The sequence below is a fragment of the Xenopus tropicalis genome, chromosome 1, assembly GCF_000004195.4.
Source record: "Xenopus tropicalis strain Nigerian chromosome 1, UCB_Xtro_10.0, whole genome shotgun sequence".
NCBI classification, from domain to species: Eukaryota; Metazoa; Chordata; class Amphibia; order Anura; family Pipidae; genus Xenopus; species Xenopus tropicalis.
In genome coordinates, this window is record NC_030677.2 from 89,033,308 (window position 1) to 89,053,524 (window position 20,217).

Sequence of the window (20,217 nt, forward strand, 5' to 3'; positions counted from 1 at the left end):
TATGCAGGAAAAAAGGAAATATTTGTATGAAACAATTATTTAACAACAGCACAATAGTTCTATTCAAATCTTTTTAAATAAATTTCCTTGTTGATATACAGGGATGCCTATTTACTAATTTTACTTAAGAGGTTGAGAATAAAAAGGCACTTTTCCCCCTCAAGTACTTTTTGGATTCAATTTGCTATTTTTTCCACAATGCAGCATTTTTTTCAGAATTCTACCATACATGTTCATGTATATTCCTTTTGTCCAAACTTTTTTGCAGTTCAACCTGCAGTTGTGAATAAGCCCCTTTATATTTTTGGCCATTATGATAAACTCTAAATTCTCTCCTGCCTCAGCACTAAGATTTAAAACAACCCTGATTAAATCTTTATTCCACATTATGTCTTTCTCCTTTTTTTCTGAAAAAGACATCATTATGTACCAGGTTGCTGCATCACATCCTGTCAGAGCTTCAACTGCTGTGATATTCAAGACTGGAGTACCTGTACTGGAGTACATGCTAATGCTGCTATGCCTTTTAGCGCATATGCTCCTGGAGGATGATCACAGCATTGAAAATCCTGCAAGGAGTTTGGTCATACCAAGTTTGGTTCACACTACAGTGTGATCAAACTTGGCAGCTGTAACACTGCAATGCATCTCTGAATTTTGGCAAAGGTGGGGGAGTGGGGCACATTCAGTAGTCTGATGGAGTGGTTGTGCAGCAGGGTTGGTGGGCTGTATATTAATTAATGTTTCCTAGCTCTTCTTTAAGCTGAAAAAACAAAATAGTACTTTTTCATCAGTTGTCATTCGTTTGCAAGAGAGGCATGCTGCTACACTTAGTTTTCCCACCCTTGGATGTTGCTCTCAGTGCCTCCAAACCAGGTAGTTATTTTTAAATTCCTGATTTAAAAAAGATTAGAGATAAATATCACCCGTGATGTTGCCCATAGCAACCAATCAGCAATTAGATTTGAACAGTCACCTACAAGTTAGAAATCAAAAGCAAAGATCTGATTAGTTGCTACAGGCAACATCACTGGTACTATTTATCGCCAGTCTAAGTAAACACACACCATTGTGGCAAGTTTTGGTTGAATAAAAACTTTCTACCAAATAAAGCCTCCTGTAAGCTGATAATATGGCTAGAGGCTACCTAATAGCCAATCTTAGCCCTTATTTGGCACCTCCCTGAATTGATGTTATACTGACTATAACTGACTCTCTAAGCCTGTGGAGTCACTGGGCCCCAGATTCCCTTTGGAATGACAAGACGTTGAAACATCAATTTCGTATTGGTCTTTCCAAAATACTTAAAGATGAACTTGCTCATGTAGGGGTTCCTGAATCCCTGGAGGAGTTAATTCAGCTTTCAATTCAAATTGATAGGCGCCTAAGGGAAAGACATCTTCATGGCTGCTACCAAAAGCTCCTCCTTCTGTTAACCTCAGTCCTGTTGCTGATTCAGAACCAAAGCACCAAAAGGGGTAGTACGAAAGACTTTATCTGCTGCCATAGATGCCTTAATCTGTGTCTGTATTGTGGCCAGCCTAGTCATCTTCTCAGAAATTGCCCTACTCATCCAGATGATAAATTAACTCCAAAACCACTGTCAATTACATCACCTCTGTCTCCAGTGCACACTTATCTCATGTGCAGTTATTGATTCTGGGGCCCGTGGGTGTTTTATGAATCAGACTTGCCTATGACAATCACATTGCACTCCTATCCAAGTCCCAACCAGTTAATATCAAGATGGCCAATGGCACCCTAATCAATGGCTCCATTTATTTTGAAACCATAAAGTTTGATATGATGAAGTCCTTTCTGTTCCCTGTAATTCTTGGTATTCCATGGTTAAAACTTCATAACCCCTCTATTGACTGGCAAATGGGAACTGTAACATTCAAGTCTGATTCTTGTATTCAAAAGTGTCTTCCCTTTTCCTTGTCTCCTGTGGGTTATTCCATTTTGAATGATGACAAATCTCAATTGGTACCTCAGGCCTATCATGAGTTCCTAGATGTCTTCAACAAGAAGGGTGCAGATTCTATTTCATTTCATAGAGAGTATGACTGCCCCATTTTACCTGGAGCTGCAATACCATTTGGCAGAATTTATCCTCTCTCTGAACCTGAACTTATTACTTTGAAGGAATATATTGACAAGAATGTAGACAAGGGGTTTATCAGACCATCTACTTCTCCTGCAGGAGCAGGAATATTTTTTGTTGAAAAGAAAGACCACTCTCGGTGGCCATGCATTGATTACCGTGATTTAAATAAAGTTACTATTAGCCAGAACTTTTCCAAAGACTTTGCCGTGCTGAGATCTTTTCCAAGTTAGATTTGAGAGGGGCTTATAATTCGTATCCAGTCAGGGGATATGGGGAAGACTGCTTTTCGCTCTCGCTATGGACATTTTGAATATACAGTCATGCCTTTCGGATTATGTAACGCTACAGACACGTTCCAGCACTTAGTAAATTATATTTTCCATGATCTTCTGGATCAATATGTTGTTGTGTATTTAGATGACATCCTGTTTTTCTCCCTGTCTATTCAGGAACATCGTGAACATGTTAAAGAAGTTCTTTCCAGACTCCCAAAGCACCCTTTCAAGTGTGAGCTTGAGGTATCCTCTATCGAATTTTTGGGGTTTGCAGATGGTTTCCAAATGGATACAAAGAAGGTAGAGACTGTTCTTAATTCACCTACTCCAACTGACCATAAGGGGGTGCAAAGATTCATTTGTTTCACCAACTTCTACAGGAAGTTTATCAAGAATTTTTCTGGCATGTCATTAAACAATCACAGATCTAACTAGTAAGAAAGTGTAATTTTCCTGGCTCACAGTCGCTCAAGAAGCTTTTAAAAGACTCAAACTTCTTTTTATCTCCGCTCCCATTCTAATTCATACTGATTCAAGATCTTTTATTTTGGAAGTTGACGCTTCTGAGGAGGCTACTGGAGCAATATTATCTCAAAGGAGTGGTCCCAAGCAAATTTTACATCTGGTTGCCTTCTTTTCTAAAAAACGTAGTTCTACTGAAAGAAATTATGATGTGGGAGATTGTGAGCTACTGGCTTTTAAGAGTGCCCTTGAAGAATGGCAGCATCTGTTCGAAGGATCACCTTATCCGATTTTAATTTTTACTGACCACAAAAATTTAGAGTATCTGCGTTCTGCTAAACGGCTCAATCCTCGTCAAGCTAGATGGGCCCTGTTCTTTTCCCGGTTTCAATTTCATAATACCTACAAACCTGGCTCATACAAATATTAAGACTGATGCCTTGCCATGTTTATTTCATAACGAAGAAACTGCATCAGCTCCAGATACTATTTTACAGCCTGGAAATTTTCTTACTACAATCAGTCTTTATTGAGAACATCAGAAAAGTGAATCAGTCTATTCAAGATTATCCTAATGTTGAATCATTATATTTTCAAGACAACCTTCTCTTCCATAAGGAAACATTCCACCCTCTCTTCATTTGGATGCTTTGAAGCTTTCTCATGATCATCCTCTTGCTGGTCACTCTGGTATTCGAAAGACTTTAGATTTGGTAAGACGATTCTTTTGGTGGCCCTCTATTGTTAAGGATTGTATTGTCTATGTCCGCTCATGTGAAAGTTGTGCCAGATCAAAGGTTCCTCGATTCAAACCACTTGGACTACTGCGTTCCCTCCCTCCACCAGAGAAACCCTGGAAGTCTATGTCTATGGATTTCATTGTGGAACACCCGCCCTCTGATGGATGTAACACAATATTTGTAGTGGTAGGCAGACTCCAAGACTACATGGCTTGCCTGGAGAGATAATTTCAGACCGTGGAACACAGTTTACATCCAAATTTCTTCAGTTTGTAAATCATTGGGTATTTCCTTAATTAAATCTTCAGCTTACCATCCTCTGACCAATGGCCAGACTGAAAGAACGAATCAAACACTAGAACAATGTATACAAACTTTTTCTTCCTATCTACAAGATAATTGGGCCTCGTTACTTCCGCTGGTGGAATTTTCTTACAATAATTCCATTAATTCCACAACCACTCAATCTCCATTCTTCTCTAATTTTGGTTTCCATCCTACCATGTTGCCAGGCATTTCTGGGAGGTATAGCTTCCATCAGTTCAAGTGCGATTACACTTCCTACAAGAAAATTCTAAGGTTCTTCAACATTCAATTTTGCAGGCTCAGAAAAATTTTAAAAACTGCACGGATCTAAAATGAGGGGCAGATCCAGAATTTCAATTAGGAGCTAAGGTGTGGTTTATCTACGATTAATCTTCATCTCACCACTCCATCTAAGAAACTTTCTCCAAAATTTGCGGGTCCTTTTTCTATGAAGAGGATTGTTAATCCAGTCGCATTCAAATTAAGTCTTCCAGCTTCCATGAAAATTTACTTAAGAGGTACGTTCAGAATCCTTTTCCACCAGGCTACACCTTCTCCACCTGTTCTTTGTCAAGGTACTGAGGAATTTGAAGTTGAGGAGATCCTGGACTCTTGTATCCACAGCAGGGAATTAGAATATCTGATTAAGTTTCATAGGAATCCTCCAGAGAAACCAGTGAAAGGAGTCCAGAGGCCACCCTTTGGGGGGGGGCAATGTAAGGTGTCCTGTCTAAGGGCAGTTTGGCACATGCGTCAAGTGTGAGCATTCATCCACACGCCCACACGGGTGTTTACAACTGCTCGTGAATGCACGACGTTGTGTCAGTTTAAAAGGACGCTGAAGGATGCAAATCATTGCTTGGTTATAAGCCTAGCTCCTGGTTCCCTGTTCCTGTGATTTGCTGTACTGTGTTTGACTTTTGCCTGACTCCTGGATTTGCCTGAACTCTGCCTGAACCGACCTCTGCCTGTTTAACAGATTTTGCCTGAACTCTGCCTGTTAATGGATACGCTTGAACTCTATTTGTCCTGCCATCAGCTCATTTCGTACTCTGTGAGTAACCCATATTCTCATTTATTCAGTGGGCTGTTGTATGCACTTACCATACTTTCCTGCAGACTGCAGTCCTGCCTCCAGCCTCTGGTCCCAAGGATCTGTCTTGCCTAGCTGCTGGGCCTGAAGACTTGTCTGCCCTGGCCTCTGGGCTTAGGGACCTATCTACCCTGGCTTAAAGGCCTGTTAACCTGTCTACCTGTTCTGTGTGTAGGGAGTATATACCTTTATATTAAACCATTATTGTTATCATATATTTGTTTACATTTTTGTGTGCGCTAAATAATGCAGGAAGGTTGCAGACTAATTGTTTCAGGGAAAACACTATGGCTACAGAACATTTTGGCCTCATTTTTTAATCCTGTAGGGTGGGATATCCCTGGGGTTTGGGTATTTGGGTATTGTACATCCATCTGTGCTGTCTTCCTATGCCTCTAAGCAAAGTACTACTAGTGTTCTTGATTCCCTGCCTATTTCCAGACCCTGTATCTGGTACATGTATATTCTTCCTGTTTCTGAGACCTGTCTGCTTTCTGTCTACTGGAATTTCTAATTTTAAACTCTGGCCTGTTTCCTGGCCTGTCACTGTATGTTTGAGCGCTGAGTTTGTCAGGTAAATTAGGAGAGCTGGAATCTATTGCATGTACTGAAAATTATGGTTTGATTGGTATCACTGAGACCTGGTGCGATGAAACATGTGACTGGGCTGAGAATGATTACACCCTTTTTAGGAGGGACAGAGGGATTAAAAAGGGTGGAGGGGTATATGTTTATGTAAAGTCAGATTTAAAGCCATGTGCTAAAGAAATTACCAGGGACAGTGTGGAATCCCTTTGGGTAGAAATTTCAGCAAGACTAAAGGTTACAAAGAAAATTATCATTGGTGTATGCCAGGGCTGTCCAACTGGCGTCCGTGGCCCCCCAAAGCTAGTAGGTTTGTAAATATGCTAAATGAAACCTTTTATTTCAGACAGTTTAAGAATTATTCTCTTTTGGACCTGGTGATATCTAATAATACTGAAATCATCTCTAACATTTGTGGTTGTGCATTTGGGGAACAGTGATCATAACATGGTCTCCTTTGAGATAATGCTGCAGAGACAGCTCTATAAGGGTGTAACTAAAACCTTTTTGTTAAATTTTGTGTTAAACACAGAAGGAAAATGGAATATCTTTAAAACATTGCTTAGCAAGTTTACAGTCAGTATATTCCCCTTGAAAGCTAGCAAAGGCCATCGCAAAGCAAAACCTTTATGGTTGAACAAAAGTGTTAATGTTGAGGGTGGCAAGAAAAAACATGCTTTTAAAGCATTCAAGTTACAGTAGCTGGGACAGCAGAAACTTTTCATCAGGTAGCAAATAAAGCATGCATAAAAGCTATGCATCAGACAAGCTAAATGCATCAGACAAGCTAAAATAGAGATGGAAAGGGTATTGCAACTAGGAGTAAAAGGAATCCAAAATTATTTTTTAAATAGGTAAATGGTAAAAAATTTTGAACTCATATTTTTAATCTGTTTATAAATCTGAGGAGCGGTGAATCATCGCATCCCTTTCAATAGACCCAGTTCTAGTAATATAACTACCGATGCATGGGTGATTCAGGAGGAAATTCAAAAGAGACTTGAACATGTAAGGTAAACAAAGGTCCAGGACCGGATGCTATTCATCCCAGGTATTAAACAAGTTTAGCGCTGTGATTGGCAAACCTCTTGACTTAACTTTTCAGGATTAGTGATGGATGCAATAATTTGCAGCAGATTTCCATGTTTCACCATTGGCGTATCATTTTGCAAAACGTGTGCAGCGTAAAAATTAGTTGAATAACAAAAAGGCACGTCAACAATTGTCGGGTGCATCAAAAGAATGACGCACGCGACAATTTTTTTGGACAAGCGCCATTTTCACCATTTTGTGGATTTCTTGTCATTTAGTGAATCTTTTTAGAGATTCGCAAATTTTTGTGGCAAAGCAAAATGGGATAGATTCACTCATCACTATTCAGGGTTCACTGAGGTCTGGCATGGTGCAGAGACACGAGTGAATTGCTAATGTGGGGCCGTTATTTAAAAAACGAAAGCTTTTGGAAGGGGTTATAAGGGATAGGATACTTGAATACATTGTGAATCAAAATACTATAAGTTTGTGCCAGCATGGTTTTATGCATACCATCTGTCAGAATTTAAGTTACCTTTTATGAGGAGGTGAGCAGGACTGGAATGGCAGTGTCTCATCTACTTAGACTTTGCTAAAGCATTTGATGCAGTACCTCACAGAAAGTTAATGATAAAGTTTAGGAATATTGGCATAGAACATAATATTTGTACTTTGATCGAAAACTGGCTGACAGATAGATTACAAAGAGTGGTGGTAAATGGGCCAGTGTTGTTAGTGGAGTACTGCAGGGGCCAGTCCTTGGTTCTTTGTTTTTTAACTTTTTTATTAATGACCTGGAGGCGGGTATAGAAAGCACCGTTTCTATTTTTTCTGATGATACTTAATTGTGCAAAGCTATAAGTTCAATGCAGGATGCTGCTACTTTGCAGAGAGATTTGACAAAATTAGAAAACTGGGCAGCAAAAGCTAGCATAATAGCTGATCAGATTTCCAACTACAGACCCAAGAAGGGTGAAACCGGTCTGTAGTTGGGAATTTGATCAGCTATTATCCTGGCTTTTGCTTCAAAAACCCAGTGGGTGAGGTTTAGCCTATAGGACAGTGATCCCCAACCAGTGGCTCGGGGGCAACATGTTGCTCACCAACCCCTTGAGTGTTGCTCTCAGTGCCCCCAAACCAGGGAGTTATTTTTGAATTCCTGACTTGGGGGCAAGTTTTGGTTGAATAAAAACAAAATTTCCCACCAAATAAAGCCCCCTGTAAGCTGATAGTGAGCATAGAAGCTGCCTAATAACCAATCACAGCCCTTATTTGGCTCCTAATTAAAGTAATGATTTATGTTTTCAAATTTGTCCAGAGGGGGTTGCGATTTTGTTACTTTGTTAGACCATCCTTTATAAGATTTGGCTCCTGCACATGCTCAGTTCGCTCTGGGAGGCTTAACTTAGGGAACGTAGTAAATTAGCAAATCAACCATAGAAGCTGATTAATAAGAATCATAATATGCAGACTGCACTGGTTCCTGTGTTGCCATGTAATGTAATGTGGGTTTTAGAGTTTTTGCATTGTTTAATGAAACATTTCCCAGCTCTCCAAAGCTAGTGGCTGCATTAATATGCAAAATAATCCTCCAATGAGAATCCCAGCTGAGCTGTGTAAATGTTGTTCCCTGTTCTTTGTTCCTGCAATTGGAGTTTGAAGCACTAAGCACAGTTTTCCAGCACTGAACAAGTCTGTCCCTTTATCCACATGTCTGATTCCTGTGTAACGTAATAAAGCTAAATATTATGTAATTTTCTCTATATGTAAGATAATATCAAAATGGCTGATATAGTGCTGGGAATGCCTAATTAGCATTCACATTGGTCACTTGTGTATATAATTTTTTATTCATCCTCTATAAAGAAATAGGTGAAATCTAAAAATTAATCCATAAATGATACTGGCCATAGAGACATAGGTGTATCATGGATATGGGTACATATAAACAAGTGTTGCCCTTCCCTATACAAGGTTAGTATTTTGATGCAACTTGTTTACAACAGACTTACAACAGACATTTAGAAGATAATCATGGTTTTTTGTTGTTTTGTTTTAACCAAACAACATTCACTGTTACTTTCCTTATACTGACAGTTACAGCACAACCCAGAACCCCTTGGGTCTATTTGCATACATATGAGGTGGTCTCCTCAACTCTTTTGACTTGTTTGTGAATTCCCACTCCTGACTCTGCCTAAGCTGGTCAGAAAGCCCTGCACTGATAAGCCCCAAGAAGGGTGAAATCAGTCTGTATTTGGGAATCTGATCAGCTACTATCCTGGCTTTTGCTTCAAAAACCCATTGGGTAAACCCATGTTATCCCATGTAAATGGGATTTTTTTAAGAGACGTATGACATATGAGGCAGTCTCCTCAACCCTTTGGACTTGTTTGTAAAAATAATATAAGTTATATACTAAATGGCAGTGTGTTGGGGTATCCTTAATTGAGAAGGGTCTGGGAATTTTTGTGGATAACAAGTTGTCTAATTCCAGGCAGTGCCATTCTGTGGCTACTTAAGCAAATAAAGTACTGTCTTGTATAAGAAAGGGCATTGACCCAAGGGATGAAAACATAATTTATGTATAAATTACGTAAAAATTTAATTCAATAGGTCACCTTGAGTATGCAGTGCAGTTTTGGGCTCCAATCCTGTAAGGAGCACCGGAAGACCGGCACACGTCCCTACCATCAGATGCACCGCTCCCCAGTCTCCTGTAGTGCAGCGTACTCCTGCGCGCACCCTACCTTGATGCGCTCCAGCACATACTGGCTCTAAGTGTGCATGTGTGCAATGGTGTTTGCGCCATTCTGCGTTGCGCGATGATGTTAGTGGATGCGCTGACATCATTATCGGTGTCAAATTCAAACTTAAAAATCCTTGCCCAAAAATCCTTGCCCAAGCTGGTTCTGTGTTCCTAAGCTTTGTATTGATTGATTCTCTGATTGTGACGCCTGGCCTGACTTTTTGACTACAATTCTTCACTGCCTGCCACTGACCCTTGCCTGACTCTGACCTTGCTTCTGCCTGATCCCCGCTGTACAGTTTTTCCAGATTTAACCTTGGCCGTGAATGAGTTCCCTGTCAGTCTTGCAAGTCCCTAAGGATATTAATGAGCTGGAGAAAGTGCAGAGGATGGAAAAGAGGATGGAAGATTTAAACTGTGAGGTTAGAGCATCAAGGTTGGAGTTGTTTTCTCTGAAAAAAGGCGTTTGCAAAGGGACATGATTACTCTGTACAAGTACATTAGAGGGGATAATAGGCAGATAGGCAATGTTCTTTTTTCCCATAAAAATGATCAGCGCAGCAGAGGCCATCCCTTTAGATTAGAGGAACGGGACTTTTATTTGCAGCAGCATAGGTGGTTTTTCACAGTGAGCACATTGAGGTTGTGGAACTCATTCAAGAACTCATCCAAGCCCCTCTTATAGGCATTAACAAGGGTCCTAGTGATGCTGTAATGGCAGATTTTGTTAATGCCTATAAGAGGGGCTTGGATGAGTTCTTGAAAAAGCAAGGCTAGTGTGATACTAAAATCTACAGTTAGTTTTGATGTTGGTATCAAACACAAAACTGACCAATCTATACACTCACATACATAAACCATTTTATGTATGTGAGTGTATAGATTGGTCAGTTTTGTGTTTGTGTGTGCTGGGTTTCCCTGGAAGAGTTGAACTTGATTGGACTCTGGTCTTTTTTCAACCCTATGTAATACATCAGAGCATACATTGCTGTCAAGCTACTGTAAGGAGAGATAGATAAATGTTGCTTCCTTTTGCTGAGCTCTTTTTGAATTTTTATCTTTTATCACTTTATTTTCTTTTTGCTTTATAACTCAGCTGAGGTTATCTTAGTAACAAGTAATACCTCATACTTTCTTGTCAGCAAATGCTATTATTCTCCTGTATTTTTTACCTACATGATTGCTGTTTTGATATATTTTTCCTGATTTGTTTACGCTTTAAAACAATAAAGATGTTTTGAAAAGGAAAAAGTATAAATGTTGCTGTTTTATTCCTTCGTAATAAGGAAAGTGCACCTGACATTATACAAAAACACTGAAATGTGGCATTTGGCACCCATTAGTGTTACAATTACTGTTTTCCTGTCTCTAAACATAGCAATGGGCACCAATGGGATGTGCTTGTTAGATTGTAAGATTTTACATCCAAACTCCTGAGCAGCACCAAACACATTCATTTTGTAGTTGATGATCACACAGCTCCTCTGTACAGGTCTTCTAGTGATAGACTGCTTCATAAAGCCCAATGTAGAAACTGCATGGGTAAAGTGAGAATGAACAGGATCCACTGGCGACACTGCAATGTAAGTGTCAATCCAGCTACTTACAGACTAAGATGCCTGTTTTCCTGCTTTAGCCTACTTGTAATTATTATCAGCACATCAGTCTTTCAAACATCTTCTAGTGAAAGTATAGGCTTTCTTTATAAACATTTGCCATAATCTGTGACATGTATTGGTTGAATGAAAACTGCATTCTTTCAGCTGCTTCTTAGAAGCAAACTTTGCAAACTTTTTACCCAGTAAGGGCTGGATTTGAGAAAAAAAAACAATCCTTCTTAGGTGCTTTCCTCCTAGTCTCCAAAGGCCAAATTTCCATGGTTCGGATCGGCAACATCACCTCTTCCACACTGACACTTAGCACTGGTGCCCCGCAGGGATGTGTGCTCAGCCCCCAGCTGTACACCCTGTTCACCCAAGACTGTACAGCAACACACAGCTCCAATACTCTCATCAAATTTGCGGACAACAACACCATCATCGGCTGCATTTCTAATGGAGATGAGTTGGCATACAGGGCGAGAGAGGTGAGAGCCCTGACATCATGGTGCCGTGACAACAACCTGCTGCTCAACGTCAGCAAAACTAAGGAGCTCATTGTGGATTACAGGAGACTGCAGGGAGGAGGACATACCCCCATTCACATTGAGGGAGCAGAGGTGGAGAGAGTCAGCTGCTTCAGATTCCTGGGTATCAATATCAGTGAGGATCTTAGTTGGTCTCACCACGTTGGTGTGATCACAAAAGCTGCAAGACAGCGGCTCTTCTTTCTGCGACGCCTGAGGAGGTTCGGCATGGACTCCAGAATACTCACAAACTTCTATCGATGCACCATTGAGAGCATTCTGTCCGGCTGTATCACCACCTGGTATGGCAGCTGTAATGCTTTGGACCGCAAAGCTCTGCACAGGGTGGTGAGATCAGCACAGCGCATCACCAGGACTGACCTGCCTGTACAGACAGCACTGTCTCTCTCTGACCCCAGCCACCGACTTTTCACACTCCTACCATCAGGCAGGTGGTAAAGGAGCATCCAGACCCGCACCAGCAGATACAGAGACAGTTTCTACCCACCCAGGCTTCTGAACTGCTGACATTCTGCACACACCAACACACACTCCCCATAACTACTGGACTCTTCGCAGTGTCACTTAAAGCAAAGCCACTTTAAATCCTCACTGCACAATTTCAAATATTTCATTGCATTTTTTTTATTGTAAATACATGTACCTTTATTGCACACTTTTATTATATTTAATATTTTTTTTTTTTTGTCTACATGGGTCAAAAAAATTTAATTACGGTAATGATGCTTCATTGTTATTTGTATATGACAATAAAACTTGAAACTTGAAAGTACACCACAGCCAAATATTGTTTGTTCTGTGCATGTTCTCACACTGTTCTGGTTAAGTGACTGACTGCTTATGTGTCTTACTGGGCATTGCAGCTGACATTATCTGAAGGTGGCGGAAGATCGGGTCCTTAGGTTCCACTGAATTTTAATTATCTGAGATAGCTTCCATGGATATTAGCTATCAGAGGTGCTGCGACTTGCTGGCATAAAAGAAGGGGGAATCTTCACACAATTTCCAACAGCACATAATGTTGTATAGAACGAAGGGATAGAATGGGCATTGCAGCTGACATTATCTGAAGGTGGCAGAAGATCGGGTCCTTAGGTTCCACTGAATTTTAATTATCTGACATAGCTTCCATGGATATTAGCTATCAGAGGTGCTGCGACTTGCTGGCATGAAAGAAGGGGGAATCTTCACACAATTTCCAACAGCACATAATGTTGTATAGAACAAAGGGATAGAATGGAGGGATATTTTATGTCTTAGGGCTCTGGCACACGGGGAAGATTAGTCGCCCGCGATTAACTCCCTGTTCGCGGGCGACTAATCTCCCCGAGTTGCCTAGCCCTGCCATCCCACCGGCGAACATGTAAGTCGCCGGCGGGATGGCAGACGCGGCGGGGCGATTTCCGTAAGTCGCCGAAAAAGACAAATCGCGCCGCCGCGTCTGCCATCCCGCCGGCGACTTACATGTTCGCCGGTGGGATGGCAGGGCTAGGCAACTCGGGGAGATTAGTCGCCCGCGAGCAGGGAGTTTTGCCGTGGGCGACTAATCTCCCCGTGTACCAGAGCCCTTAGCTTGTTGTTTCACATCTCACACTCAGCAGACAGGGTTAACCAATTTTAAGGTGACCATCACATATTAAGTTGCTGGGTTATGTATATTATTGTTTTGTCCCTCACAATTAAAGTCTTCAGTGAACTGTTTGTGCTACAAATAATTTAAAGAAGCAGTTCAGTGTAAAAAAAAGACTGTGCAAAATAAAAAAATGTTTTCAATATTGTTAGTTAGGCAAAAATGTAATCTATCTGGCTTTATGAAGGACAGGTCATGTCAGACCAATTTAATTGCTTTTTATGATGAGGTAAGTAAGAAGTTGGACAGTGGGGATGCAGTAGATATAATCTATTTGGATTTTGCCAAAGCATTTGATACCGTTCCCCACAAACGACTGCTTTCTAAGCTAAGGTCTATTGGTCTTAGTGAAGTCGTTTGCACATGGATAGAAAACTGGCTACAGGATCGGGTACAGAGGGTGGTTGTTAATGGCACATTCTCTACTTGGAGTAAGGTTCTCAGTGGGGTCCCTCAGGGTTCTGTACTGGGTCCCCTTTTGTTTAATTTGTTCATAAATGACTTGGGGGAGGGTATTATGAGTAATGTATCAGTGTTTGCAGATGACACAAAACTCTGCAGACCAGTCAATTCTATCCAGGATGTGACATCCCTGCAGCAGGATCTTGACCAACTGGCAATCTGGGCAGCTAAGTGGCAGATGAGATTTAATGTGGATAAATGTAAGGTCATGCACCTGGGATGTAAAAATATGCAAGCCCCGTATACCCTTAATGGGACTGCACTAGGCAAATCCCTAATGGAGAAGGACCTTGGAGTCCTTGTAGATAATAAACTTGGCTGTAGCAAGCAATGCCAGGCAGCAGCTGCAAGGGCAAACAAGGTTTTGAGCTGTATTAAAAGGGGTATAGATTCACGGGAGGAGGGGGTTATTCTTCCCCTTTACAGAGCGCTGGTAAGGCCCCATCTAGAATATGCTGTTCAGTTTTGGTCTCCAGTGCTCAAACGGGACATTATTGAGTTAGAGAGGGTCCAGAGAAGGGCAACTAAGCTGGTAAAGGGTATGGAAAGTCTCAGTTATGAAGAAAGACTGGCCAAGTTGGGTCTGTTTACACTGGAGAAGAGGCGCCTAAGAGGTGACATGATAACTATGTATAAATATATAAGGGGATCATATAATAACCTCTCTAATGTTTTATTTACCAGTAGGTCCTTCCAACGGACACGAGGGCACCCACTCCGTTTAGAAGAAGGGAGGTTCCATTTAAATATTCGGAAAGGATTTTTTACAGTGAGAGCTGTGAAGTTGTGGAATTCCCTCCCCGAATCAGTCGTACTGGCTGATACATTATATAACTTTAAGAAGGGGCTGGATGGATTCTTAGCAAGTGAGGGAATACACGGTTATGGGAGATAGCTCTTATTACAAGTTGATCCAGGGACTGGTCCGATTGCCATCTTGGAGTCAGGAAGGAATTTTTTCCCCTCTGAGGCAAATTAGAGAGGTTTCAGATGGGGTTTTTTGCCTTCCTCTGGATCAACTTGTAGTTAGGCAGGTTAGGTATAGGCATTATGGTTGAACTTGATGGACGTATGTCTTTTTTCAACCCAACTTACTATGTTACTATGTTACTATAAAGGCTGGAGCGGGCAGATGTCTAACATAATGTCCATAGCACTGTTATGCCCATTAGCAGTCAGAAGCCAATCAGTGACTTGAAGGGGGGGCCATATGGGACATAACTGTTCCTTAGTTTGCATTTAAATCTGACCTGCATGCTCATAAACCAACTAAACAGTTATGTCCCATGTGGGCCCCCTACAGTCACTGACTAACTAAGAGATTAGAGAGTTGAAAGCAGGAAGTAGAGTTCTGGCCATTATGTTAGACTTCTGCTCACGCCAGCCTTTATAGATTACATTTTTTCCTTACGAACTATATTACAAATATTTTTTATTTTGCACAGTCTATCTATTTTCATTTTTTCACTGAATTGTTCCTTTGAGATCTGTGTAAATCTATCTCACTAGGAAAATGTTACAGAAGCTGATATTAATTGAACAAATTCAGCTGTATAGCAGTAGAAACATAAGAAATAAGTAATTGAACTACAGGTTAGAAAATAAAAACAAATGCCTCTTTATTTGTTAGCTAGTTGGTACAAGATGCAATCTCTGTGAGTAAATTAGCACTACAGAGTACCAGTGTGTCCAAAAGAATATTCTTTGTGCAAATTCCACTGAAATGAGTTGGAAAATATATTTGCTATGCAATGTCTGCTGCTCAAGCAGATAGTTTTGTTTACAAATGGTTTCCACACTTACTGCCATGCATGTTCCTGTCTGAGCCACATTCCCTGTTGACTGGCAGACTAATATCTGGAGCTTCCGTAACTGTTCAAGAAGTGACCTGGCATTAAAAAAGAGAAGAGTATGTTTATATTTAAAATAACTGCAGTAACATGGTCTTAAGTATAATTTACATGGCATAGAATCAATACTTTTGCAATTTTAGAGTATAAGTTATAACTGCATATAGTTCAGTAACACCTATTCACAGGCCTGGACTGGCAATCTGTGTATTCTGGCAAATGCCAGAGGGACTGCTCTAAAATGCCATAGATAGTCACTATTTATTTGGCTGGTGGGGGGCTGTTTTGGCCTCTGTGCACTTGAAATGCCAGGGCCTATTTTGAATTCCAGTTGCTTAACAAAATGCAGGTGGCACTGTAAAAATGAGCAGACTGGCCCACTAAAGCCGGGGCCCACCGGGATTTTTCCCGGTGTCCCGGCGGCCCAGTCCGACCCTGGACTTGCCAGTCATGCTACACTTTGGGTGGGGCTGGGAAACACATAGTACACATCGGTACGAATGACAAAGTTAAAGCCCTCAAGAATGATTTTAAAAAACAAGATGCAAAGCTAAGATTAAGGACTTTCAAGGTGATTAACTCAGAGATTTAACCTGTGCTATGAGCAATATTAAGAAGTCAGCGGGAGCTTAGGAAGAATAATGTGTGGCTGAAAGATTGATGAAGGGAGCAGGGCTTTGGGTTTCTGATGAAGTGGGCTGATTTTTTAGTTGGCTACTGTGTTTTTTAGCACTTCAGTGATGATGGTGCAGCAGCTTTGGGGGGAGAGGATGGCTAGAGGGTTGGAGGTGATTTTTAAACTACCTAGTTTAAAAATCACCTCCAACCCTCTAGCCATCCTCTCCCCCCAGGGTTCAGTGGGTAATTCTGTGGAAAATTAAATGAGGTTAGATGGGATAGTAAGAAAAAATGGGGGTGCAGACTTGTTTGGGAGAATTGATAATGGCAGGGAGGACCACAATTTGCATACCAGTATTAACATACATAAAATACTGGTACTAGCTTACTACAAGCTGGTAACAGTATTAAATGTTTATGTTAACAAAAAAATGGGAGACCTGGAAGGAACTTTCACTGGAGAAGAAATATGACATAATTAGCATTGCTAAAACATGACTGAATTAGTCACAAGACTGGGCAGTAAATAAATGAGCCTATATTTTGTTTTGAAGGGACAGGAAATATGTCTGTTTGTTAAGTAGGACTTAAATGTCAATATAAAGGAAGAAGTGATGATGAAACTAAGTGAACTGAAGCTTTATGGGTGGAGCTTTTCATAAATTGTTAAGAGTTCAGCAAATTAATGGTAGGGGTATGTTAGAGACCACCCCAAGTTAGTAAAAACAAGAGGCTGAGTTCCTGTTGTAAATGGAAATGGCTGCCAGTTTGCGGCATGTAATGATATTGGGGGATTTTAATAATACTGATATTGACTGGAGCAATAGTACTGCCAGGATAGTTAACGATAACAAGTTTCTAAACTTATTGCGTGACAATTTTATATCACAGAAGCCAACCAGAAATCACATTATACTGAATATAGTGATCTCCAAAGACCAAAGCAAATGTTCTAGTAGTTAAACCCCTGGGTAATAATGATATCTCATTTAATGTTTGTTGCAAAAAGCAAAATTACACTGGGGCAACAAAGACTCTGAATTTTAGGAAAGCAAATGTTAGTTCCTTAAGGGCAGTAACTTTAGAGCATAGAATGGGGCATTATACAGTATTTTCAGCTAAAAACAGAACAGAAATTGTTGTAATTAAAAATTATATTCAATTATTACTTTTCTCAATGTATTCCCTTAGGAAGTAAATGTAAGAGAGTTAAGGACTACCCTATGTGGCTTGATTCAGAAGAGAATAGGAAAGAAGAGAAAAGCATATAAAAAGTCAGAGGGGACCGAAGCTGCAATTAATAAAGATTACAGAAAAGTTTTATAAAAGTAAAGGCAAATGTGCTGCATGTATTTATTTCTTTAGTGCATACAAATGAAGGTGTCAGAGTTTCAAGACCCACCCGATAGGGCCACAGTGGTTCAGTGATTGACACAGTACCATAAAGGTTTTCTCAAAATGTGGACAAGGCATCAGGGGTAGTTGAAATAAACCTTTGGGTACTTAGATAGCTTAGTTTAGTTTTAGGAGGGGCTGATTCTGATTTTCTCAGACCCACTTCATTTGTTATGAAATTGAGGATTGGTTAGCTTTAAAAAGGGATTATGATCTCAGCCTGGCAGATATAGGCCAGTACGTTAGACATCTCTTGAAAGCTTGTTAACAGATCACATTTAAACTTATGTTCTGGAGAATGGCATTATGAGCAGTAATAAGCATGGCTTTATTTTAAGAATAGGTCATGTCAGACAAATTTAATTGATTTTTATGGAAGGGATTGGATGACTTTTTAGCAAGGGGTTACAGGGTTACTGAAAATAGCTTAGTACAAGATGGTCCCATTGCCATGTTGGAGCCAGAAAGAAATTTCCCTCTATCTGAGGTAAATTCAAGAGGCTTCAGGTTTTTTTTTCCTTTTTCTGGATAGACATACAGTTAATCACATTTTATATATACACATTAAAAGGTTGAACTTGATGGATGTGCATTTTTTTTTTTACCTTGGTTCCTATGTTACCTATGTGTTTTCCTTGCTCACCCTCTTGCAAGACGGTGGGAGCGGAGGAAATTGGGTTCTCACCAAAAGTCTATATCCGGGGTCCCCCTTTAATAACCCCATGTAATGTTGTAGTTGCAAATACATCATGTAATTGTGACTTGAGGAACGAAAGTTATGTATAGCATAAAGTTATGTATAACATAATTGCTAAATCTCTTTAAAATTTTAAAACCTCAAAAGCCATAAAAATCTGAATATTTTCTACAGAGCCTAGTAAAAAAAATCACACCCACTCTCTTTAATATTCATCAATCAGACTGCAAGGTGGCTATACTCACACGTTCTCTTTCTCCAGTTGTAGAACTTTGTGCTGTAGCTCCTGATTTTGGGCTGTGCACGTTGACATCCTTAAGTAAAGAACCACAATATTTAGAATGATTTATTGATTGTGATAATATACAAGTATGAGGTATTAACTGGAAAAATACATTATCCACAAAGCTCAGATACACAGCAATGCCTTTTTCTATTGTAAAGAGTTCTTTATTCTTTCACTGGTTTGCTTTTTCTCTAATATAACAGGACAGAACCTTATTAATGTCAGACAAATCCACAGGCTTATTCATAAAGAAATGGTTTTATTGGCATTTAAGACATGGTGCTCACCATTATTTGGAAAAACCCATGTACAAAACATTCTAGATATATTGCTGGCTTACATGTGCTGAACATTTACCTTATGGAAGTCAGGTTTAATATTCCCTACAATACCTAGCACTCCCAGGTGATTTAGCAAGCCACATAAGTGGGGGCGGACCAGTATGTTATGTGCTTTGGGGACTTGTTAGATGATGCAACTGGTATCACAAACTGCTTATGGCAGGGGTATGGCTGAGTGTTGCTCACCAATCTCCACAAGGTAACTCCACCGGTAAGTTGGGGAGAGCTGGTGTATAATGGGGGTCTTGGATCACCTTAGCTGCTGCACAGCAGTTGACATATGCAAGGCTATGCAGTTCGCTACACGACTGATGCAGCACTGGGGCATAAACTTGGGATGACTTAAGCTGACAGACCTTGCTGTAGATCCGCCAGGAGTTCCACACACACTTGTTACAGTTTTAACTGAAGTCTGATTTATTATTTGCCTATACGTAGGCCTGTGTTTGATTACACTCAGGTTGGTAGCAATGCTATTTGGCTCAAAAATGTACACTTAAGCATTGTTTTGGTTTCCCTGACAAAAGTTCCTGTAAGGAACTGAAGCACTGGATATATAACCTCACTACTTTAAAGGAAAAATAACTTTCACTGTTTTTCTCCACTGAAAAGTCCTGTAAAGGCTGTCGTTTTAGTATTGTATTTATCTTTGGCACTGGCAGCTGGGTATAATCTTTTACTATTGAAGTGCTACCTACCAGCACCCACCTTATTTATCAGTCTGTTTTTTTATTTCTCCAATAATTCACTACCATGGTGGTGGTGAATATATCAAAAGACTGGATCTTTTGAGGAGGTTTTTTCTACTAAGGCAGCTTACTGGGCAGCTTGAAACGCTATTCTAGGGACCCGCAGACATTTGGAGGAAGGAGGAAATGTAGGGAGGCAGCTCACAATTTATATTCAGGGTACTTTAAATATGAACAAGGATTTTGTCTTCTCAATACAGGATGCAGATAGGATACTTTTCGCCAAAACTCTGTTGTGAGTAAACCTAAGATTAACATATATCATGAGATCATGAATTTAAGGGAAAGGGGAACTGATCTGCAACTCCATGGGGTCTATTTGTCCACACAAAAGTGGAGATAGCCCTTTTTTTGGAGTAAAAGTGGTGGAAAAACTTTTCAAATAGAAATCCGCAGAAGTTCCTACTCAACTGCCTCTTTTCTGTTTTTGGTGAAAGAAAGACAGTTTACAGACACTTTTGTGAATTTGTCGTTTAAACGATATTTATACATTGTTTTTAACTACATTTTTGTCCCAACATTTTCAAAATGGAGTAAAGCTCAGTGTAACTCTGTCAGACCAATTCTAAGCGCTTCTGTTTGTTTTGTTTCACCCAATCTCCAATCACACCTGTGGTAGAGGCCCCATTAGGAGGTCATTAACATATTAATGGGGATTAGCAGCCTATTGTTAGGGGACAAGTTTCTATCTAAC

General features: G+C 40.2%; 1 protein-coding gene across 2 annotated transcripts in view; it reads right to left on the minus strand.

Annotated features, from left to right (window-relative positions):
• The window catches only part of LOC101733496 (cyclic AMP-responsive element-binding protein 3-like protein 3), a 180,331-nt gene that overhangs the window by 16,800 nt on the left and 143,314 nt on the right, over positions 1–20,217 (minus strand). For both annotated transcript variants that reach the window (XM_004919577.2, XM_004919576.3), the window contains exons 7-8: positions 18,393–18,461; positions 15,391–15,475 (exon numbers count right to left, since the gene is read on the minus strand). In XM_004919577.2, coding sequence (XP_004919634.2) covers positions 15,391–15,475; positions 18,393–18,461 — 154 coding nt within the window. The remainder of the gene's footprint in view (positions 1–15,390; positions 15,476–18,392; positions 18,462–20,217) is intronic.